This window comes from Schistocerca americana, chromosome 4 (genome assembly GCF_021461395.2).
Source record: "Schistocerca americana isolate TAMUIC-IGC-003095 chromosome 4, iqSchAmer2.1, whole genome shotgun sequence".
NCBI lineage: Eukaryota > Metazoa > Arthropoda > Insecta > Orthoptera > Acrididae > Schistocerca > Schistocerca americana.
The window spans coordinates 511,679,975-511,705,134 of NC_060122.1; the positions used below are offsets into that span (position 1 = coordinate 511,679,975).

At 37.6% G+C, this 25,160-nt stretch overlaps 1 protein-coding gene across 1 annotated transcript in view; it reads right to left on the reverse strand.

The window, feature by feature from the left end:
- Positions 1 to 25,160, reverse strand: part of LOC124612449 (kalirin) — a 1,731,149-nt gene that overhangs the window by 730,370 nt on the left and 975,619 nt on the right. Inside the window, exons 24-27 of the mRNA XM_047140672.1 lie at positions 18,249 to 18,473; positions 17,573 to 17,833; positions 16,339 to 16,440; positions 13,709 to 13,848 (exon numbers count right to left, since the gene is read on the reverse strand). Of these exons, the coding sequence (XP_046996628.1) occupies positions 13,709 to 13,848; positions 16,339 to 16,440; positions 17,573 to 17,833; positions 18,249 to 18,473 (728 nt within the window). The remainder of the gene's footprint in view (positions 1 to 13,708; positions 13,849 to 16,338; positions 16,441 to 17,572; positions 17,834 to 18,248; positions 18,474 to 25,160) is intronic.

Here is a 25,160-nt window from a genome sequence, read left to right on the forward strand (position 1 = left end):
CATTGGTGAAGACAACGTGATGCCAATCCTGAGTGATCCATTCAACATGTTGTTGGGCCCTTCTGTACTGTGCTGCATGGTGTCGTGGTTGCAAAGATGGACCTTGTCATGTACATTCGATAGTGAAGTTGTGCATCATGCAGCCTATTGTGCACAGTTTGAGTCATAACACGACATCCTGTGGCCTGCACAAAAAGCATTATCCAACATTGCGGGATTGCTGTCAGGGTTCCTCCGAACCATAATACGTAGGGAGCTGCCATCCACTGCAGTAGTAGCCCTTTGACAGCCTCAGCGAGGCATGTTATCAACAGTTCTTGTCTCTGTGTGTCTCCTCCATATCCGAACAACACGCTGTTCATTTTTGGAACACAACCTACAACAAGCTTAGAGACAGAAGTGATGACATTTTCTGCATGACCTGACCATCATTTTGCAGGACAATGCTCAAGCACGTACAGTGTGAGCTCCTACTAATTTGTTTGACTGATGGAGCTGCTATACCACCTACTGCACTCCCCTGACTTAAGCCCTTGAGAGTTCAACTCTATTTCTAAACTGAAGGAAACACTTCACGGCATTCGCTTCAGAACTGCTACAAATTCATTGGGCAATAGACCGCGTCACTTGAACTGTCAACACAACTGGCACTGCTAAGAGTATCCTACAACTTCCACATCACTGGCAATGGGCTATACACAATGCTGGTTACTACTCTGAAGGTCCATAAAACTTTGAAACACATATCTATTTTGTACGAGCTGCAAATAAATAGTTGCCATTATTAAAGTTCCAGCCTTCATAGATTTAGAAAAAGTTTATAACACAATTCCTATGACAAAACTGTGGGAAGCTCTGAAAAATAAAGATACAGACAAGAATCTTCCACAGAGTATTACTGAAACGTGCAGACATACTAAGGTTCAGATTAAAAGAGTGTCAAAGTTATCAGAACCTATTAATGTCACAAAAGAGCAGAGACTGAGCTGCAGTTTGTCACTTATTTAGTTCAGTTGTATGTAAAAGTGGCTCTCAGATGACAAAACGAAAGCTGTGGAGGAATGGGAATTATTGTTAATGATGTACAGGTGATTTCATTAAGTTTTACTTATGATAAAGCCTAATGATGTACAGGTGATTTCATAAAGTTTTACATATGATAAAGCCATTCTAGCACAATCTGAATATGATCTTGTGCTTATTATTATATCAGGAATATTTCAAATGGGGATTATAAATGCGTCTAACGTGAACCAAATATCTTGTAGTGAATATTACCAATAGATTTAAAGTACACCTTAATGACAGAATAGTTATGAAACAGGGAGAAAAATTCAAATATCTAGGGGCATATATTGACAGAAGTGGATTGGGTAACACAGAAGTGAAATATAGAAAAAAACAAAGCAGAAAAGTAATAGGGTGTACAGAGTCATTTTGGTGGGACAAGAAAATTTCCAAGAACACTAAGAAATGAGTGGGTTGGTTGACGGTTGAATATGTCCTTTGCTATGGATTGAAACTATGGACACTTTGAAAGGCAGACCTCAAAAGAAACATGACAGTTGTGGAAATGGATTATTTATAATGGAGCACCAGAATATTGAGAATCAAGGAAAAACTAATGATGAAGTAAGAGACAGAATTAAGGCAAATGAAGCAGTGCCAGATAGGACTGAAAAAAAATCAGAAAGTGCTATGGGCAATTTTTGAGGATGCCAGCAATATTTTACAGACGATAACACACACTTCAGATGTCACTATGGGGCAGGTTGAATGTGTCAGTGGGGTCAGCCAATGGTGTGTTCTATGAAGACTACATTCGAACACATTTCATCCCTTCCACACTTCGGTCCTTCAACAGCTTCATGGAAATTCACCCATGGCCAAAGAAAATTTTTGAATGGATATCACCTGGCAGACTAAGATCTTCTTGAAAAGACTATACCAATGAAATAATGGAGCACGGCAGTGTATGCAAGAAATATGCCCTATAGATGATGATTAGGAAGACTTACAATTAACTGAAATGCACTCACTGGGTGAGCTATTCTTTTTGACAATCCAGAGGCATTTTCTTGTTGTAACCAAGCAAAGTACCTAGTAGCATCTCCACAATTTAGCTGTGCAACTGAAAATACATTATTGTAACTGCCGCATTATTATCATTAATATTATTATTATGGTTGTTATTCCCACTACATGTTGCGGAGAGTTATACGCCTGTACACAGGTTGATTCAAGCCAGTTAATAAGGTGTGAACAATTTCTATCTATTCAAAGGAATGCAGAAAAAAAGAACGAAGGAAGTCTGGCTACGTTGGCCAGAGATAATGGTCATGTGCGCATGAGGTGTGCCTGCTTTCCTGAATGTGTGTGTGTGTGTGTGTGTGTGATTACTTGTTTTCTGAAAAAGGCTTTGGCCAAAACCTCAGTGTGTAACAGTATTTTCGTTGCAGCTGCCTGCAACTCAAAATGTCATCTTTATGGTGTGTGCCAATCTTTCCTTTTCATAACATTGCTGACAGTTGCACTTAGTAATTCAACTAATATAATCAGGGAAGATTCTTCTGACTATGAAAAAATAATGTATGGAGTTTCCCAGTCAATCTGAGGTCAACCATTGATCCTCATACATTTGTACAATCTTCTGTCTAATATACAACATGCAGAATTAGTTCTTCTTGTAGATGACACGGTACTGTAATCAAACCAAGCATATATACAACAACAGAATAAATAGTAAACAATTTCCTTAAAAGTGTCATTGACTGGTTTTCTGCAAATAGTCTCACTCTCAATTGTAAAAAGACACAACATTTTCAGTTCTGGACATAAAGGGATACTACACCAATGATGAGTGCAATGCAATCTGAGGAAATCATACATAGTGTGAAAACTTCAAAATTCTCAAGTGCCATGCTGAAGAGAGTTTAAACTGAAAAAGGACATTTTTAACATCTAAAACAACTTAGTTCATCCATGTGTGTATTTAGAATCACTGCAAATATTGGGGAGAAACAAATCAGGGACTCAACATATTTTGGATATTTTCATTCAATATGTAATATGGAATAACATTCTTTAAGGAAGGTAGTCTTTGTTGTTCAAAAACATGTTGTAAGAATAATATGTGGTGCTCACCCATGATCATCTTCTAGACATCTGTTTAAGGAGTTGGGCATTTTGACTACTGCTTCACATTATATTTATTTCCTCATGAAGTTTGTTATAAACAATCCACTCCAGTTCAAAAGGAGCAATGATATACATAATTGCAATAAGAGAAGAAAAAATGGCGTTCATTACTCCACTTCAAGGCTGTCTTTAGCAGAAAAGTGGTACACAATACTGCAGCACAATTTTCGATCACTTACTCATTGATATAAAATGTCTGACACACAGTAAAGTAACATTTGAAAACAAACTGGGAAAGTTTCTCTTTGACAACTCCTAATCTATAGAACAACACCTACTATTGTAATGTGTAAAAGGTAGTGTGTAGGAATTAGTAACTCACATCTATGTATTTGTTCAAAACAAGCCACTCGAAAGATATCTTAAACAAGTAACTACATCAAGACATGGTCTGTGAGATATAGTGAATAATGTGGCCAATATTTTATGCACACAACTAATTTTTAATGTTTCCAGCTACCAAACTATGACACGGCATTTTTTTTCATTTTTTATGGAACTATGCATTTTTTTCTGCAGCACTGGAAGAAGCCTTAGAAGAGGACATAAGTGACATAACATATGTGGAACTTGACCAAACAGTAACAAGGTAACACATCCCAGAACCACTGTCCAGCTCTCAGGAGAAGTTGTCCCATAAACTTTATGTTCTCTGTAACAAGCAAACCCTTCACTCAGATACATAACATGTATTTTACCTGTGTGCTTGAAATGCATGAGACTATGCTCTGCTGTTGTAGTGGACACACAACTTGCTCATGGAGCTATCTAGACTTCAACAAGGTATGTAATAATTTTAAAAAAGTGGATACAGTTTTAGTTTGTGATGTGCATCACCAAACTGTTAGAACAGTGTTGTGTTTTATGCTAAGAGATAAATGGATCATAGAAAGGCCCCAGGATACGTCTTTGCAAATCTTTGCAAATCTCAAGAACTGAAAGTGTGAAAAGTAAAATATGCCAATGAATAAGAACAGCAATATATTGCAAATGATAACACACACTGCAGATGTCACTATGAGGCAGGTTGAATGTATGAATTGGATCAGCCAATGGTCTGTTCTGTGAAGACAACATTCGAACACATTTCATCCTTTCTACACTTTGGTCCATCAACAGCTTCATGGAAATGGCTTTCAAAATCAGTTACAGTTCAGTTCTGAGAAAAGTACATATGAAATCTGCAGAGTGATGCAGCGTCTCTATGATGAATCATTTACAAATTGTGCACAAATCAACATGTACTGCTTGCATTACTTCTCAGTGGACAAATAAAGACCTTGGCCTTTCAATGTGTGTTGTGAGTTTTTCAAGAAGTGCATCATTAGTCTCTGTTTTGTTGATGGGACTCTAAACTACAATTCTTAACAAGTATGCTGCCATAGTTAGTGGTAGTCATCTCAAGGGTCATGAGGGAATCCAAGTCCTACCAACTTGGTAGGTATTCTTCACAGATAATTACAGGTTTCTTAACAGAACATTTGGAGACCACTTGTTCAGTCATTCAAGACATACAGCTCACCAGACTTAAAATCTCTGGACTTTTATCTGCATGAAAAATTAAAATAACACGTATGCTAGGAAATGTAAATATCTGTCAAAGTCATGAAATGCTGTATGACACAGGCCTATGTAGCGATGACATCTTGATGAGATTCTATGTGCAGTGTTGTCTGTCCGGCCTTGCTTTATAGAAAGTATCAGTACTAAAGATCAGCATTCTGAGTAACTTATATGACAGTCATAATAATAATAATAATAAATACATGAAACATACTTAAGTTACAGGTTTGCTTATACATTTGGAACATTCGTACCTTGTCTGATACAGTCGGCCAGACATTTGTAGGCCTTCTTTTGATTGTGCCATTATCTTGATCTGTTTGACCGAGTTCCACACATTTTATATTACTGAAGGCTTCTTCGATGTCTTTTTTCAAAACCACAGAAAAAGATTACTTTTATTAAAAATGTGTGTTATAATTTGCCATCTATAATTAGTTAAGAATTATCTGCATGATTCAGAAAATTCTTCACACTCTCTGCTGTAACTTAATGAAAACTGCATCTTGCCATATTTAATCACTCAGGCTCCAATTGCCACTTGTGACACATGAGGAGAGCAGCAAATTCCTTATTTGGCTTTTTCTATACACTTTCATATTTTATTGGTAAATTCCTTGTGTTTGGCGCAATCTCCCATTTTAGTAATGTGAAGTGTGATTTGCACAGTCTATAGTGAAGCTGTAATATTTTTTTTTTTTTTGAATGGCCAGCAACACAGCTCAGAAAAGAATCGATCACCGCTGGTGACACACCAGGATAGTAGCAAGTTACCTATTTAGCTTTCTCTGTATGCTTTTGTAGTTGATTCGTAAGTTTGTAGTGCTAGGATGTATAGGGTGTGTGCATTCTGTATGTACATGCAGGAGTTTGCACAGTTTGCAAACAGCTGAAAACGCTTTTCATTGCCATCAGCCATCACCAGCTTGGTGCTTCAGGGTGCAGCAGTGAGGAAGAATCTGGTGTGTATCATGGGACAACTCACACCAACTGGCTCCACTGCCAAGGCACTTTGCAGAGTACCTGACGCAGGGGACCCATGCTCAGGGCAGGCGCAGTTGTATTACTATGGATTCATTGTAGGTGGTACAGACAAGACTGCCTTGTGAAGTGGTTTTGAACAAGTTTTCCAAAACCTGCCTTGAGCACCCAGTTTGACAGAGCACAAAAAAAAATGGAAATATTTTACACCTTGTGGTTACCAACAGGCCTCAATAATCGAAAGTGTCAATGTAAAGCCAGGGATAAGTGATTGTGATGTCCTCATACTGACGATGGTTACTAAGGTTAATAAATCCATCAAGAAGGCTAGGAGGGTATTTTTCTAGTAAGGGCAGATAAGCAGTTGCTGGCATCTCACTTTGAGAATGAATGGACATCATTTAGTAAAAATATGATGGACATAGAGGAATTATGGGCAAAGTTCAATCGATTTAAATCATGCTCTGGAGGATAATGTGCTGACAAAGTGTATTAATGACAGGAAAGACACATCATGGTTTAATAAAAAAAAATTCAGAAGCTGCTGACGAAGCAGATACTGTTGTATGCTCAGTTCAAAAAAGAACATGCAAATGACTACAGGCAAAAGTCAGAAGAAATTCGTGCACCTGTCAAAAGACTAAACACAATATGTAAACAATTTCCACCATTATACCTTAGCGAAAGATTTTATCGAGAACCTGACAAAATTCTGGTTTATATGTAAAATCATTAAGTGGGTCGAAGGTTTCTAACCGGTTGCCAATCTTCGACCAGTGTGGTGCAGCAAGAGAAGACAGCAAAAGGAAAGCTGAAGTTTTAAATTTCACATTTAAGAAATAATCCATGCGAGAAGATTGTAAAACATACCATCATTTGATCATCACATAAACTCCCATATGGAGAGCATAGTAATAGGCATCCCTGGTGCAGAAAAACAGTTGAGAGTTGTGAAAACAAATAAGTCACCAGCTCTGAAAGTACTCCCAATTCGGATCTGCAAAGAATACTCAACAGCACTAGACCCTTGCTTACCTTGCATTTATCATAAATCTCTTCCTCAGTGCAGAGTCTCAAACAACTGCAAAAAAAGTGCAGGTGACTCCTGTACATGAGTAGGATAAAAAACTAACCTGTAAAATTACAGACCAACAGCAGTTTGCTCCAGAATTTTGAACATATTCTGAGATCAAATATAACAAATGTCCTTGAGATGGAAAAGCTTCTGTCCACAAAGGAACATGGACTTATGAAGCATCATTCGTGAGAAATTATGCTTGCTATTTCCCCACATGGCGTCCTGCAAAACATGGATTCCTAGATTTCCAGAATGCATTTGACATGGTGTCCCTCTGCAGGCTGTTAACAAAGGTCAATCAATGTGTGTGGATTAGGTTCCCAGATGTGTGATTGGTTCGAAGACTTTTTCTGTAGCAGAAGCCAGTATGTTGTCCTTGACATCAAGTGGTCATCAGAAACAAGGGTATCATAAGGTGTGCCCCAGGGACTGCTTTTATTCTCTATATACATAAATGATCTGATGGAGAATGTGATCAGAAATCTGCAGCTGTTTCCTGATGATGCTGTGGTGTACAGGAAAGTGTTGTTATTGAGCTACTGTAGGAGGGTATTAGATGACTTGCACAACATTTCTAGTTGGTGTGATGAATGGCAGCTTGCTGTAAATGCTGAAAAACGTGATTGAATGGAAAAGAACAGAAGAAAAATCCCTTAATGTTTGAATACAGCACTGGTAGTGTGTTGTGTGACTTACTAATTATCTAGGCAAGACATCGCAAAGTGATTTGAAATGTAAGGAGCATGTACGGACAGAAGTAGTGGAGGCAAATGATAAATTTTGGTTTATTGTGAGAATTTAAGGCCATTGTAGCTCATCCACTAAGGACACAACACAGAGAATATTAGTGCAATCCTTTCTTGACTACTACTCAAGTGTTGGGATCCCCCAACAGGTCAGATTAAAGAAAGGCATTGAAACAGTTCAGAGGTGAGCTGCTAGATTTGTTCATCTACATCATACTCTACAAACCACCTAATGGTGTGTGGTGGAGGGTACTTTTGTATCATTAACTGAGCCCTCCAACCCTGTCCCACTCACAAATAGCATATAGGAAGAAGGATTGTCAGTATACCTCTGTATTGGCTCTAATTTCCTGAATTTTCTCCTCCTGTTCATTACGTGGGATGTATGTGGGTGAAAGTAATATGTTGACTGACTCAGTGAAAAGTGCTCTCTTAAAATTTTAATAGTAAATCTCACTGTGATGCCCAATGCCTTCTCTTGTAACATCTACCAATGGAGTTTGTTGAGCATCTCCATAATGCCTCTGTGCCGGCTAAACGATCCCATGATGAAACATGCCACTTTTCGTTGCATCTTCTCTATCTCTTCAGCCAGTCCTACCTGGTAGGGATCCTGGATAGATGAACAATACTCAAGAACCATTTCTTTCATGAATGAGTTATTTCCTTAAGATTCTTCCTATGAATCTGCGTCTGGCATCTAATTTTCCCATTATTTGTTTTAAGTGGTCATTCCACTTAAGGTCACTCTGGATAGTTACTCCTAGATATTTTACACAGATACTCTTTCCAGCAGTTTGCCATCAATAGTGTAGCTGTATAGTAGTGGATTTCTTTTCCTATGTATGGGCAATATGTTACATTTAATTATGTTCAGGGTCAACTGCCAGAGCCTGCACCATGGTCTAGAGGTCATTCCGCAAGTCTTTACTATCTTCTGATGTTACTACTTTGTTACAGAGAACCACATAATCTGTGAGCAGCCTTAAAGAGCATCTGATGCTTTCTACTAGGTCATTTATATATACTGTATGCAGTAGCAGCCCCTATCACACTTCCTTGGGGTACTTCAGAAATTACTTTTACATCTGTTAATTTTGTTCCGTTAAGAGAAATGTGTTGAGTTCTATCCACAAGAATGTCTTGAATTCAGTCACAAACCTGCTCCAATTCTTAACAAGCTTAGATTTTGTTACTAAATGGTAGAGTGGGACAGTGTCAAATGCCTTCCTAAAGTAAAAGAACACAGCATCAACCTGACCACCATTGTCTATGGCACTATGGGTATCATGGAGGAAGAGAGTGAGCTGAGTTTCACAGAATCTCTGTTTGTGAATTCCATGCTGATTTTTATAGAGGAGATTTTCATTCTCCAAAAACATCATAATTGGATCTCATGGAAGAACAGAGCAAGCTGAGTTTCACAGAATCTCTGTTTGTGAAATCCATGCTAATTTTTATAGAGGAGATTTTCATTCTCCAAAAGCTTCATAATTCTTGAAGATAAAATTTGTTCCATAATTCTACAACAGATTGACAACAACAATATAGATCTTTAATGCTGTGCATCTATCCCACGGCACTTCTTAAAAACTGGAATGACCTGTGTTTCCTTCCAGTCACTAGGAACCTTTCATTGCTCAGGCAATCTACAGTAAATTGCTGCCCGAAGGGAGCAAGCTCTTTCGCATAATCTTTGTAGAATCTTATACATATCTCATCTGGTTCTGACACCTTTCCACTACTATGCAATTGTAGTTGTTTTTCTATCCCTTAATTGGTTATCTCAATATCTGCCATTTTGACATTCGTACGACGATTGAAAGGGGGACCATGTTATGCTCTTCCGTGGTGAAACTATTTCAGAAGACCAAATTCAGTATTTTGTCCTTCTCTTTGTTATCTTACATTTCTGTGTCAGTATGGTCACTGAGTGAATGAATAGGTGATTCTGACCCACTTGTAGATTGTACATACAACCAAAACCTCTTATGGTTTTAACTAATTTCAGCTGACAAAGTTTTACTTTTGAGATCTTTGAACACTTCTCTCACCGCCATTCTTACACTCATTTTTGCTTTGTTCAGCTTTTGTTTGTTAGCTTGGTGTTTACTTCTCTTGATTCTGAGATGAAGTTCTCTTTGTTTATGCAGCAGTTTCCTAACACTGCTAATAAACGATGGTGGTCTTTCCCACCCCTTAAGACCCAACTTGGAACATATCTTCTTGCTGGTAGGTTTAATCAACACACAAGTATCCTGGAGAAGCTTCATGAACTAAAATTGGCATCACTGAAGGGAAGACTACATTCTTTACATGAAACACTACTGAGAAAATTTACAGGAACAGCATTTGAAGGTGGCTGCAGAACGATTCTACCATCGCTGGTGCATGTTTTGCATATGGAACATGATAAGAGAAATAAGGGCTTGCAAGAAAGCACATAGACATTCATTTTTTCCTGGGCCCCTTTGCGAGTGGAACAGAAAAGGAAATGACTAGCAGTGGTACGAAGCACACTCCACCATGCGCCATATGGTGGCTTGCAGAGTATATATGTAAATGTAAATGTGGGTGTATTTCAAGTGGCCTGTCTTCACTGCCTTGCCCTTGATAGAAACCTATGTGGCTGTTAAGAAATTGTGTCATAAGCCCACTAACATTACAAACCCATTTTGAATCATATGTTCAGTGACTTACAGCTCTGTCATTATGAACATGTGCTATCTCTGTTGCAGCATAATTATTTTATATGTAAATTTTACCTGTTAGCTCCTACTACTAATCTTTGCTTACTTTAGTTTATAGGAAGTGTAAGCAATCTGTGACCACAGTAATACATTCATATTTACATTGTTGTTCACCTATGAAATCAAAACATTCATGTAACTTGGAGCACTGCTCTAAATTTTTCTTTAGCTACCATACAGTGCCACAGATTTCTGAAAAAAGTGTCGCAAATTAATTTATAAATATGGCTACATGGTGAACATGTACAGATGTGACTTAGTAGTTCCAACCCCATGGAAATTCTTTATGATTAGTTGCCAAGGAGAAACATTTTCAGTTTGTTTTCAAATTTTACTTTATACCAGTGGGTAAGTGATCAACTGTTGAATATGTCACTTCCCACTGAAACTGTTGAAAATCCCAATGGCTCCCCTGCCTCACTAAGTTTCAGGGCCTGTTTTTAATGACTTAACTTCTAAATCCTTTTGTCTGCACTTGAAACTCATACAGACACTGTTAAAGGAATACTGAGGGTTTTTGTGTTACGATTAGGAAACCCATTTTCCAAATTGTTTCAGTAGCTACAAAGAAGTACACATTAATGAGCTGCATTTTTTGTTATGCAATGTGTTGCATTCTGCTTAACGCAGGATGAAATCAAAATCAAAATTTATGCATTCTAGTAGTGATAGGCCATACCCGAATGCTTTGATCAGTGTTTCTCATTGTTCAGTGGGACCACATGTGCTTTTCTTTTCTGTGGCCACAAAAGAAAAGCTTTTATATTATGTTGGTCAGGAGGCAAAAACTGCCAATGTAAACTGATAGAAAAACAAATTTGTTGCTAATTTCTGGATTTTCAAAACATGGAAACCCCCCCCCCCCCCCCCCCCAAAAAAAATAGTAGATCTTCAGGGGTTAGCCTCCTTCAGACCTATGAAGCTGGTGCATGATCCTGGTTCTTGAGCATTGTATATGCAGTGCCCATTCATTCTGCAATATAACAATCTTTTCATTTTCTTTATTACTGGACAATTAACTGTCAAATATGGTAAGCATGGGTGCATACTGCACCTCCCTGCATTAAAAGCCCATATTGAGCAAAGATTGCTGAGATATTGATGTAGAGATGAATCTGACTGCATCTGGTTTATTTGGAAAGAGGTATGTTGCGACGTAGCATATCAGATGGTTTCCATGTACCACCACAGTCAATATATACCACATATATCAGTGACACATGTTGCTGAACAGTTTCCATGAATGTTATTCACAATGATGCTATGAACTGCAAAGCTGCTTTTATAATTCACAACTCACATAAAGTGCTACTTGTGCCTGTAACAACTGTCAGTGAAATGTACCCAGGCAGGATATCAAATACTTGAAAATTACTTCTCTGTTGCAAATAGTATGTTTTCTTAGTCACTGTGATTGAGAGGTGGGGGGCAGTGTTGTATGTCTTGCAGCACTTTCTCACATGTTCGAAGGAGACAAGCTCACGCAAGGATACACTACACAGATATTATAGGGATGGCATTGCTTGTAACTGAGTTTTAATATAACAAAACACTTTAAAGATGAAAAAATAAGGTTTACATTAAACTGTATTCACCCCAGCAATGCAGTGCTCTGAGTAACAAGAGTATGAGTGCTTTTTATGTTATTATTGATATTCTGCACCTCATTTTCCCAACTTTAGTTGGACTGAGAACTCTAAACGTGTTGTGTTGCAATTAAAATGCAGGAAAGAAAACTAGGTTATATATTCAAAGCAAGCCAGCTTTTGCACTAATCACTAATATTAATTACTTGGAGCTTAACTTTGGCATTTAAAACAAAACAAAAATTACGTCAGGTGCTTCTTCTCTTTGGTTTTTAGCCTTCACACCCATCACAGTGGGTCGTGTGTTATATGGTTTGTGTGCATGTTCATCTGTGTAAATTTTTGCCTTGTGCCACTGAAGATGATTGCTTCACATAAATGAATTTGGGCTAGTAAAATCAGGAACAGAAAGCAACATTTATTTATTACCTATTCCAGAGATAATAATGCAGTTCTACAAATTCAAAACATTTCACTCCACAGTCTTCTTCCCAATCTACGAATGCAAGTTTCAAGGAAATGCTGTTCTCAGCTTGAAGGTTTTCATGAACATTGCACTTCTTTATTAAGCAAGTTCCTTTTTTTTTTTTTTTTTTTTTGACACTGCCTTTCTCCAACATTTTAAGTTATATACTCAGCCAGTTATAAGAGAACTCTGAACCATGGTGCAACTAGGCATTTGTTACATACAAAAATCACTGTCAGGTGGGAAAAATATAACAAGTGGCAGAAAAAAAATACTATGACTGACTAAGATCTGATCCCAAACTTTCAGATTTGCAGCCAGACACTTGTCCACATAGCCACTGAGCAATGCATTATGCTGTTACATTCTTGCAGTGGTAAAAATGAATTGTATAGAATAATTCACTCTATGAGCATTAACGATGACAGTGGCTATATTAGTTATTTTATGGTATTTTGCATCACTATACAACTGTTCCTCTCCCATCTATACAGCTGTTCTTCTCCCAATCATTGAAGTTCTCAATAATGACATTCTTTTAAAAAATGGGAATATAAAACACTCAAAGAAAAGCAAGGCAAAACAAAGCTGCAGCCATAATTTTTACTTTGCAGTAGAATTTTCTATACCTGAAAAAACTGCTCATCGTTGTGGAGCTATTTTTTCCCTTTTTACTGAAGTTTTGTGGAGAGAAGGGGATGAAAAAGTATTTGGAACTATTTGTTTATCTTGATACTCAGTTCAACTCCACAAAAGATGAAATGTAATCTATAGGAGAACTAAAATGCAAAATGTAGTTCAATAGCTTTCTGATAAAGTCACTGCAACAAACTATTTAGAACTTGACATCACTTACACTGCACAATGTTAGTTGTAGGTACTCATAACTGATGCCTTTCTGTACACTAAAGGGATAGTGGTTTTAATGCTGTCCATTATGTGGATAAAAATGTCTGTCCATTCCAGTGCCCTAGAGCCAGCCAATGCCAGGTTGGGATTGGTATGGTACTTCCCCACTTTTGCAGAGAACCATACCCATATATAGGCTATTACTAAATTGTAGTTCTCTCTTCAAAAGACATTTTAAAGCTGCACCCAGGGAGAAATCTGTGTACACCTTCTGCCTGTGTCTTGTATATATCACATTGTAAAATATTATGTCTGTGTTTTCCAAGTTTTTATGCATCATGTAACTGAGGCAGAACCTGGGAACTAGCCCAGTATTTATGTAAGTGGGTGCAGGAAACAAAACATGCAGGTTGGCCAGAACACCAGCATGCACTTGACGTGGTACTAGTGTTGGACTATCAGCAAATTAGCAATAACATTTCTGTTCTTACCTGCTGGAACGTTGACTGCCTGGCTTCAGTTTTGCTGGGCTCTTTGGCATGCTGAGAGGTAAAGCTGAACTGAAATAGGTTTCCTGAATGACTTCACGGAGCTTTTTTACCCATGTCTGTTTCACATCAAGTGAAGAGGCCTGAAAAAAAGAAATTAAAACACAACACAAAATTTATTTTGATTTATAATGCATTTATTTTCTTATGGTGAAAAAATTACAATATGATAAGCAATGAGAAGTAAAATAGAAATTTAATACTTTTCTTTCCCAATGAAGTACTTGGAAGAGTCTACAAGCTTTTATTCCACAGAATTTCAAATTAGATATATTCCAGTCATCCGATACATATCTTAACTTAAAAATGTCACACCAATTTCTAGTTTAGTTTAACCTAATTTGCTCATTTAGTGGTTGTACTTGACATGTGATGTTTCTGGCACAAATTTTAAAAAATCTACATTCTGAACATAATTTATGTTACAGTAGATGGCACTTGAAAATAACACACTTCTTAGATGCATACAGCTGATAATAAAATGACTGATACTGTTAACTCTTAAATTAAAAGATAAAAAGTGTGATGAGTTCATCGTTCTGAGGTAGACAATTTGATCAGCACTGAATACAAATTGTCTTCATAGTAGCATCAGCCAATAATCTGTGTGTTTTCTGATACCACTAAACTGTGTTGAGGTAATTCTTAGCTCCAGTAGCAGAGGTCTGGAAAGATGTATATATCCACAAATTTCCACAGTAACAAGTACTCTGTGGATAGAGGTCAGTGCTAATACAGAAATCTATGGCTATGTCTGTTGATATCCACAGTAATAATTATTTCTAGTTAAAAGTTAAAGAGAGCTGTTACTATTACAATTTTCACCTATTAGCATTACATACAATCAATAAGTGTAGTCTTTTAAGGTGCTACTACTTCCCTTTTTCGAAAGTGTGGCACTTTAGCATCTTAAGTGCATACTGCCCTGGAAAGATTATATGTATTGTTGACATTTGCAAGAGCTATAAGTAATACACACAATGAATCCTAGTTTTTTTGCAAGTTTTAGATTCTTAACATGTTTCCATCAAACCAGCAGATTTCTTATGTCTGAGTCATTCCTGTTGTGCCTGCAGTAAATGATACCATTTATGTAATTAGCAAAAGCTACCACAAAGCTACCCGAAGGCTCTGTTAGGATTCTCCATCCTCTGGAATATTCTCTTCATAGTCTGACTCCAGTTTGTGTACTATTTATGACACAAATAATGTTTACTGTAAAATGAACATTCCTATAAACATTTACATGTGCACAATGCAATGTTTAGTGCTCTGAGAAGTGTATCATATTGACATGATTCAACATTACAGTTAATCAATGCATATTTGGTAAATGAACTATATGACTAACTTTAAATAGTATGCAGTATCGGATGACAGCTTCTAACATTACTTCATTTGACTTCCCAATGTTGTACAAATGTTCTGCAGAACATTTCATAACTTCCATTTCATAAGTTAGGAAATAAAGTTGTAATTAATGGACCACATCAAGAATATGAGAGGCTACATTGTACTAGAATGTCATCTTCATTGGCCCTTACATTCTTAGTCAGTGGAATATAAATTACAAGGTTCAACTTCAGAAGCCTTTTTTTGTATCTTCTAAGTCGTTTGGCCAATGCTTGTAATTTCTGCTTCTTTTCATCTAATTGCTCTGTCACTTCTTGTTGTGAGATTTTACCTAACCTTTTTCTTTTTTTTTCTGACATTTCATTTCTTATAAATTGTGTTAGCTGTCCGATGTCTTTTCTCAGTTATTCTATTCTGATCTGTAGCCTGTGTTGCCATGCTGGTTTTGTGGGTTTCTTCTGTGTGTTGGTTGGTTCTGATCTCTGCCTAGTGTGTATATTTAGTGTAGTGAGTGCTCCTATATAAACCAGTAGTTGTAACTCTTCCATAGTTGTGTTTTCATTTATTTTGTTGTGTATGATTGTGTTGATAGTTTTTATTGTTGTTTCGACTTGTGGGTTATTTGGCGGTCTATGCAAGAATGGTCTAATGTCTGTATTTGTGTCTTTGTATTCTATATATGTCAGCTGAAATTTTTCTTCTATATCTAACATGTGTGTCACTTCGTGTTCTATTCGTGCTTGTTCTGGTGGCTGTCTTAAGATTTCGTTTTCCTCTGACTGTTTAATTGATGCGTGTTGTTCTTTGTTATTGTTGTTATTATTATTATTATTATTATTATTATTATTATAAGTATTACTATTATTGATACCATCATATATCATTTCAGAACATACATGTACACAATGATTTCACAGAATTACGGAACAGACACTTACATTATAAATTTGTAAGTATGTAATCTGATGAAGACTTTTGAAGAAGTTGAAACTGGTGATCTGTTTGATCCAAAACAACAAAGATACAATTAATGAATTTAATTTTCTAGAGAGAGAGAGAGGGGGGGGGGCTGAGAAAATGATGGTGTGAGGGTTGCTGTGGTTCAAAAAGTGAAGGACTTCCAACACCTTCACAATGCTGGCTGATTCAATTTCATATTATTTAACTATTTCATTACACCTATCTAACTCTTGTTTGCATTTCATTTAGTTATTTCTTACCTTTAGTACTATCCTGTAATCTGATATTGGTGCCCTTCCAGTCCACACAGCAAATTTACACTCATCACCTTCAATGTGTTCTGTTACTCCAAGTTCAGATGTCTACAATTACCAAAATACAGAGTCATTAGTATTTTTCACAATAATATATTTAACTTTGAAATTTCACATTTTATTAAGCATAAACAAAACTGACCCATCACTTCAGTAGTAACAGTTAGAAAACACACAAGGCAGTTTAATACTTCATGTATTCCTCAAAGTATAAAGAGCCAGAGAGAGGCTACTAAAGATACATGCACTCCACACTTTATATAACTAATATGCAATGTATAAAAAAAGCATGGCCATCATGTTTGGGAGACCATTCATTGGAATTATGATGGTCAATGCAAAAATGTAATCCACAATGAGAGAAATTATTTAATGCTGAGAGTGCATAAAATTTTGAGAAGACTACAGGATAGCGCAATAAATAAGCAATTAGATACTTCTTTATAAGGTACAATACATGAATCAGTAAAGTTATCAACAAAAATAAAACTAAGATGAAGTACCAAAATAAATTCAGTATCTAAGTGCTACCTAAATGTAGTTTGAAAATTTGTTGGGAATTGAGCATGTTTGCAAGGAAAGAGAAAGGAAAATGATAAACTCATAGCAGCTTCTTAGCATCAAAATAAAAAAAGAAAATCAGTAAATTTAGCTGCGGATATTTATACTGTTAAGAAAATTGGTAAACTGAACATGAGCAGCACAATGAAATAGACTTAATGGTTCTTGCTTCAGAACTAATTACTCCCTTGTCAAAGGCTGGAAGTAGTTGTACGTATTTGTGTGCCATTATAGGGCTTTATAAATACTCTGTGGTCATAAAAAATGAGTATGCTTCTATCAATCCCTCTTGGTTTATGAAGAGTGTTATAGTTATGTTACAGGCTATAAAAACACTGATTAATTAATGCTATTCTCTTGATAGTTTGTGGCCTAATTTGAACAGCCAATAGTTATACATTCTTCCTTAAATGATTTATATGAAAGATAACTCCATAATCTACGATGACAAAAAAAATTGACTTACTGCTACTTTTAAAGCTGTTACATTTGTACTGTCTGTGTGTGTGTGTGTGTGTGTGTGTGTGTGTGTGTGTGTGTGTGTGAAGGTAACAACAGCAACACCTTCTGATTTATTGCAGACTTTTTCTAAAGGATTAATTTTCTAAGGATAACTTACCATCAGTTTGTTTTTGTAAATATATTTTGCTTTTCCACTGGAATCTTTTACTTCTTTACTGAAGAGTAAATACAACTCAAAGAGAAAAATATGTCTTTCTCGGCCTTTCCGAATTATTTGTTTAGGATCCCAGACATGGAAAGTATCTTGCAATACAACTTCCCCAAGTTTGTCTGAACTCATATCACAGCCTTCTAAGAGGGAAAGGTGCATTGCATCATTTGCCTTTTTGGGAACATTTAACATAACATCTAGGCCATCCTGGAAAAAAAAGTTATGAAGTGAGCATGCTTTTATTATACACATGGATATCAAAATAATATACAGTAAAATTTAATATTTCATTAAACACAATCTGAGGCTGGTATTCAGTTCATATTACATCATGATATCAATTAAATTTCATTTATACTACAACACTAATTATGATTTTCTTATTGCATTAATTCAGCAGTTTTAAAGTACCATCTACATACAAAGAATACATAATTAAGACATTGCAAAACAATCCACATTGGACTAATTACATAGTTTATCTTTTCCATAAATCCCAAAAGTTTGCAGTTAGCACTTCTTAATGTGCATTGTTAATCATCAGCATTACAGTCTATGAAGACTAGTATACGCAAATAGATTACTACACTACAAACAATAAAGAATCACATTTTCACTTCACCTTAATTTCACCTTGATCCTCCTCACAACAAGATTGTAGGTCCTTTAACAAAAGTTGGTATTTAGTAATTCTCTGTACAGGTTTTATGAGGTATGCTGCTATAGGATGCTCAACTTTGTGCTTTTTCTGCATTTCTTCAAAGAAACTGCCACCATGCTGTACTAGAAGTGAGTTTGACTCAGGTTTATTCTTACAATATTTAACATACATGTCAAACTTCTGGGCCTGAAAAAGGACCGAAATATTATTTATCTAACTAACATACACTATCTTACATACAAAGTACACAGTAACTGTGTCAGACAAAGTGGTGCATAATTTTTGTATGTATTTTGGCACATTCACAAACACTTCACTGCCCTGTTGAGTCCAAATGCTTTTCACGGTGTCTTCATTTCTAAGAAGAATTTCTGTTTACACTAACTAAAACATAAATCTCACTAGGGCTAGTCTGTAAAACCATACCAGCTACTGTTACAAAATAGTAGTCTTTTAAAATTAACATTAATTCCATTCACAGTTGCAAATTTCAGCCATGGAAGAAAAGTAATCCAGAAACTTATGTCTTTCAAATTCCATGTTCACATTGCATTATACACGCCCAGTACGCCCAGCCTTACAGGTAATATTCATGTACTGAGTGCCTAACAAGGAGTGAATGTGTGTGTGTGTGTGTGTGTGTGTGTGTGTGTGTGTGTGTGTGTGTGTGTATGTTTTCACTCTGTGTACCAACAGACCAAGCAACACCTTAAATACAATGTGGGTGATTAGCTTTGTTCCTTCCATTAATCCACTCAGGACTTTCCAATTTGTTGTTAACAAGAACAAACACACACAGAAAAGTCATCAAACCAGAATTTTGCCATTACATTTCTTCACATCTGAACAGATCATTCACAGTGGTGAATTTGAAGGGATTCTTGTGCACAAGATGGTGTAGTGTGTCATACAATGCAAACCAACCATAAAGTGGTTATCTGTTGATGCATCCCCTGCACTTTAAGATCTTCTTACACCATGACACTGAAGTATTTCATCTGGCAATACCTTCTATGTATAATACAGCAAATTCAATTGATCTCCAGGTTACACTGCCCCCCAGGAACATCTCTTGTGGCCTCAGCCTAGGAAGCTAGAATTCACATTTAAACAAGGGATGTGTGGAGTCACTATCAAGCTGTTTCTTCTCAATGTCTGCCACTGTTCTTCACTGATGCATGTAGATTTTTGATTGCAGTTAATCACAAATGTCTTGAGTCAGTGTACCTTGCCTTATTTAGAGCAAAGTCTGTTTGGCAGGAGTACAAATCATCCAAACCACTGTCGTATAATCTGCTGCAGAAAATTCCCAAGGAATAATTCTCTTAGATTACTTGGAAAATGACCGAACCACAACTGGAACCTATTATGCTGCATTGTCGAAAATTTGAAACTTGCACTGGATGAAGAAAGACCAAGACTGGTATGCAAAAAAGTACTCCTTCACATGACAATGCATCATCCCACAAACACACACACACACACACACACACACACACACACACACACAAGGGTGGTTTGATAATTATGGTAAAATATATATCACTACCAGAAAAAACTTGACACAACCAGTAGGAGATAACAAAACACCAACAAAACTGCATCATTTGAGATCATATGTGATGTTATTTCAGTGATTACATTATCACATTAAACATACAAAGATCTTGGTAGTGTGAGTCAAGTTAGCAGTATGATGTTGAACACCCTCCGGCCAGGATGTGTGCTCTAATTCAGTTTGGAAAGGTGCCATGAGGCAACCAAATCCTCTTATGAGGCAAACTGTCCCATGACTGTTGTAACTGGTCTTTGTTATCATGGATACTAGCACTGAGATGGAGTTGATGTTACTGACCACAGGAGTACCTCAACATCATGAGCTCATACAGGAATTTGTCCTGTGTGCACAAGCATTGTCCTGTTGAAAAATGGCACAGCAACATTGTCACATAAGAGATGACACATGAGGGTGCAGAATGCCTGTGATGTATCTGTATGCCACCAGATTTCTCTTAACCACAACCAGCCACAATCTAGTCATACCCCACGGGTCTTCACATCACAAGCCACGAGTGACACTGCTGTGCCTTTCTAAAAGAAAGAAGAATGGAACCTCTCTCCAAGTTACTGCCATAATCACAACAATGATCATCATGATAGTGCAGAAATGCAATTCACTGCCAAACATGTGGCACTTTTCTTCAGCACCTCAAGCAACCATGACATGGCACCACTCCAAATGCAGCCATTTGTGTTGTGTTAATGACAGCCTAAGCATGGGACACATCTTCCCTAATCCGGCTGCTGCTTATCTCCAACTAATGTTGCTGGATGACATAGAACATTTCAGGGAGACCATTTTTTGTTCTGAGAAGCCAGGCGCAGATGTGAATGGCTTATGATGTATGTGGTGTACATTATGGCCATCCTACCTTGGTCGACTGGAACCTAGATGGTGAATAAGGTTGACCCCACATTTCCATGCAGTTCAGCATGGAGCCACTGTCATACCTAAATGCCCCAAAAACCTGGATATTACACAATATGTCCAGCCGACTAAATCAAGTCTCACAATGAGGCAACTTTCACACTATGTCAGGTGCTAATAACACTGTCTGACACAAGTACAGGGAGTGGCACTTAAATCAGGACAAATGAAACATCTTTTAAAACCAAATTTATTAAAAGAAAATAGAAATGAAAATGAAAATCCTTTTAAATATAAGTAGTGGTATCTTTCAAGAGTAACATTAATTGATGTAACTCCCTTCAGCCACAATGACCACTTCCAATCTTGTTCTGAAGCGATTGCATGCACTCTTTAAAACAGCACTGTCCGTAATCACAAATGCTGCTCTGATAGAGGTGCATAGAGATGCAACATTAGGGGGTGTCTCATCTTGTTGGTAACTCTTTCGACTAGGCTCCAAACATAGTAGTCAAGAGGGTTCAAATTCCGGCTATTCTCAGCCAGAACTACTTTAATCAAAAGATGTCAGCGTTATCTGAAAGCCATCCTGTTGAAAGATATATTGCCTCCCACAGTTTCATGAAATTCGTCAAAACTTGCAGATAGACTTCTTTTATTACAGTTTTTCTCTTTTCAAAGAAATGTGGTGGCAGGATATCACATTCACTGAGCACAACACCTAGGACGTAAACACCAGACTTCTCCAAAGGACAATACTTGGACACAATATTGTAAACAGTTGATCTTGGGTACCCAAAGAATTGAACTATTTCAGTGGGTGAACAGCAAGTGTGAAGACTTTTGATAACTGCAGCTCTTTGGTTGTGCTCTGCACTTCTACATCTACATCTATACCCATACTTCACAAGCCACATGATGGTGTGTGGTGGAGGGTACCTTGAGTACCTCTATCAGTTCTCCCTTCTGTTCCAGTCTCGTATTGTTCGTGGAAAAAAGGATTGTCGGTATGCCTCTGTGTGGGCTCTAATCTCTCTGAGTTTATCCTTATGGTCTCTTTGCGAGATAGATGTGGGAGAGAGCAATATACTGCTTGACTCCTCAGTGAAGGTATGTTCTCGAAACTTCAACAAAAGCCCGTACCGAGCTACTGAGCGTCTCTTCTGCAGTCTTCAACTGGAGTTTATCTATCATCTCCGTAATGCTTTTGTGATTACTAAATGATCCTGTAACAATGAGCACTCCTCTCTGTTGGATCTTCTCTATCTCTTCTATCAACCCTATCTGGTATGGATCCCACACTGCTGAGCAGTATTCAAGCAGTGGGCGAACAAGCTGTCTGTAACATCTTGGCCATTTTGAGGTTCTGACTGTTTACTAGGTGCCTATAGCTTTCAAGAATGCCAGTTGTGACGTCCGGTGGAACTACGATATGGCAGGAAATTCAAATTGAAATTTTTCCATATTTAAGCTGTATGTGACATCTTCATGTTCTTCACAGTGATCACTCGATATCTGACATTGTTCATGCCCCTGATACACCCTATTAGACCTGGTAATGACAATAAAGGACTTAAAACACAAAAAACATTAATGTACTGGTGGCTGTTCAACCCATCACAGACAGTTGCAACTCTAATACTTGACATATCCTCTGAATGGTGAGAACATGCATGAAGTTACACTGAGACTCAGACATTCTGGGTTCTTCACTCCCTTTGCCAAACTGTGTGTGTGTTTTTGTGTATGTGTGAGAGTGAGTGAGTGAGAGAGAGAGAGAAAGACACTTAAGTTCTTGTGTTTCCTTTTTATAAGTACACTTTCCTGTCCTCCTTTAAAACATTTGTGTTTCAGTCTTCTCTATGTCTCTTTCCCTGAAATCACATGTTCATACCTAGGATTTGAAGAAAGAGATCAAGAAGAAGATTGAGAGACAGACAGCTGAAAGGAGTACACTAAGGAGGGAGGGAGGGGGGAGAAAAGACACACACAAAATTTTCCTCATTTAGGTTTTTCACAGTATCCATAATCCATTCCAGGTGAATCATGGGATGGTTTCTTAAACAGATCAAGGTGACACCTTACCCATCTTTCTTCGGCTGAACCAGTCTTTCATCTCTCATGAGCTAACCATTAATTATGAGTTCAACTCAAATGTACTTACAATATTCCATACTTACAATATTCCATAAGCCAACCAAGTGTCAGTGGCCTAGCAGTTATTCCACCTTTCTGCTTCAAAAACAGCAGTATACTTTCTATCATTACACTTTTATGTAGTTTTATTTTCCTCTTGCAAATAACAAGTGAACATGTCTGCACATATATTGTTTAACTACTAGTCTCCTGATGTGTTGAGAATTTACATGAAGTAGAAAAAATATCTTTAATTACACAACTATCAGCTTTGTTATCCATGGAAAAAGGAAATTTCTCATACCCAGAGGAAATTAAGAGTTTTAACTCTTAATTTGGTAAGAAAAGTTCTGGCAGAATGTAAATCACTTAGGAGTAAAGGAGACCGACACAGGAAGCAGAGGCATTGAGTTGCTGACAGGCACACACAAAAGAGGAAACTTGCTAGCTTTAGTAAAAAGTCTTTTAATGGGCCACAGTACAAATAAACACACACACACACACACACACACACACACACACACACACACACACACAAAAGTGCCTGCATTGTGCTGGCTAGACACTCAGTCACACTGTCTGTCTTGCTGGCACAGTTACATAAGTTACATTGTGTATCTAACCAGCACAATGTAGAGGCACAGGTGTGTGTGTGTGTGTGTGTGTGTGTGTGTGTGTGTGTGTGTACAGGGTGCAGAAAAACAATCTGAACAAAAGTGTAGGGCAAAGATCGCATCAGCAAAGGGGTTTGATTACAGGAGCAGTTGCATATTTGTGGTACTTCATACCTTAACATCAACTCCAGGTGTGTGACAGTCTTCAAATGTGAAACTTGTTTCTGTTTGCCAGATACAAACAAACTGCACTCCACTCAGTGTCTCTAGGGGGGACCGATGTGCAGTGGAGAGTGTTGGTTTAAGTACCCTTTTGTCAAATTCAACAGGTACAGTGATCTCACCAGAGTTGTTACCAATGAGTGAGTGAGGGTTGTGAAGCAGCAATAGGGAATATGGGTTCATATGGAATGGGGCAAGTGACAAGCACTGGGCCTATGGTGCTGCTCATGGCAATGCAAGGGTGACTCATACGGTTTACCAGAATGCCTCAGAAATACACTTTTGTGTCAGTTGACAGAAGTATGTGAGAGACTAGATATCCGAGGGCAAATAAGAATGATACAGGCAGCAGATGCACTGTTTGTACAGTTGCATTTGATGAAGTCGAACAATGGAAACTCCAGATAGGAATATCAACAATGTAGGAAAAGACAGATTGCTCCTTACATGCATTCTGGCCCAAGCTGCTGGAGTTGCTGGTCTTGTGAACATGACGAGTGCTTGCTTTTGTGTATGAATGGTATTTCTCGTTTGCTGACAAAAGCTGTGGCTGAAAGCTTTATGTAAGGTTCTTGTAATTGTGCCTGTCTGCAACTTAACATGTCTTCTTTATGGTAAGTAGCAATCTATCTTTTCCTACATTGTCGAGTTTGACAAAGATGCATTACATTGCATACAGTAAGAGCCAACAGCAAGTTCCAGACAAATCACTCATGCATGTTGTGTGGACTGGCATCATATCTGGAATGTCATTATGAGACTTGTCTACATTCTTTCCACTGACAGAAGGTACAAGCCATGAGTCCAGACAACTCCCCTAGTGTTCTGGAATTTGTTGACAGGTTCCTTTGATGAGAAGCACAACAGCCACATTCCCCTGAACATTTGCTGTTTACAGATGAGGCTTGCTTTGCTCATGAAGGTATTTTACATTCATACAACAGCCTTGTCTGTACACTACAAAATCCTAATGCAACATATGTCCATGGTCATCAAAAGCTATTCACTGCAAGCATGTGAATGAGAACTGTGAATGATTCATTCAGTGCCCCCTACATGTAACCTCCAAGGTTGAATGCTCACACATAAGTTGTATTTTTGCAAGTACTGCCTACACTCCTGGATGATGTACCACTTGGAGTTAGGCAGAATCTTCGGTTCCAACGTGATGGAGCAGCTCAACATTTTGCGTACACTGTCCAAGATTACTTGGACAGGACATTAGCTGACAGATTGATCAGACACAGTGGCCAATGCAGTGGCCTGCATGCTTTCCAGACTTGACACAGCAGAATTTTTTACCTCTGGGGTAACATGAAGAAACATGTGTTTGCAATGTTAGTTGTGGACGAACAGGATTTGGTGGCTTGCCATATGGCAGCAGCAGAATTAATTCAGACTACTCCCAGTGCATTTCACAGAACATACCAATCCCTGCAGCATCACTATGTTCTATGGCAGTTTGAAAATAGC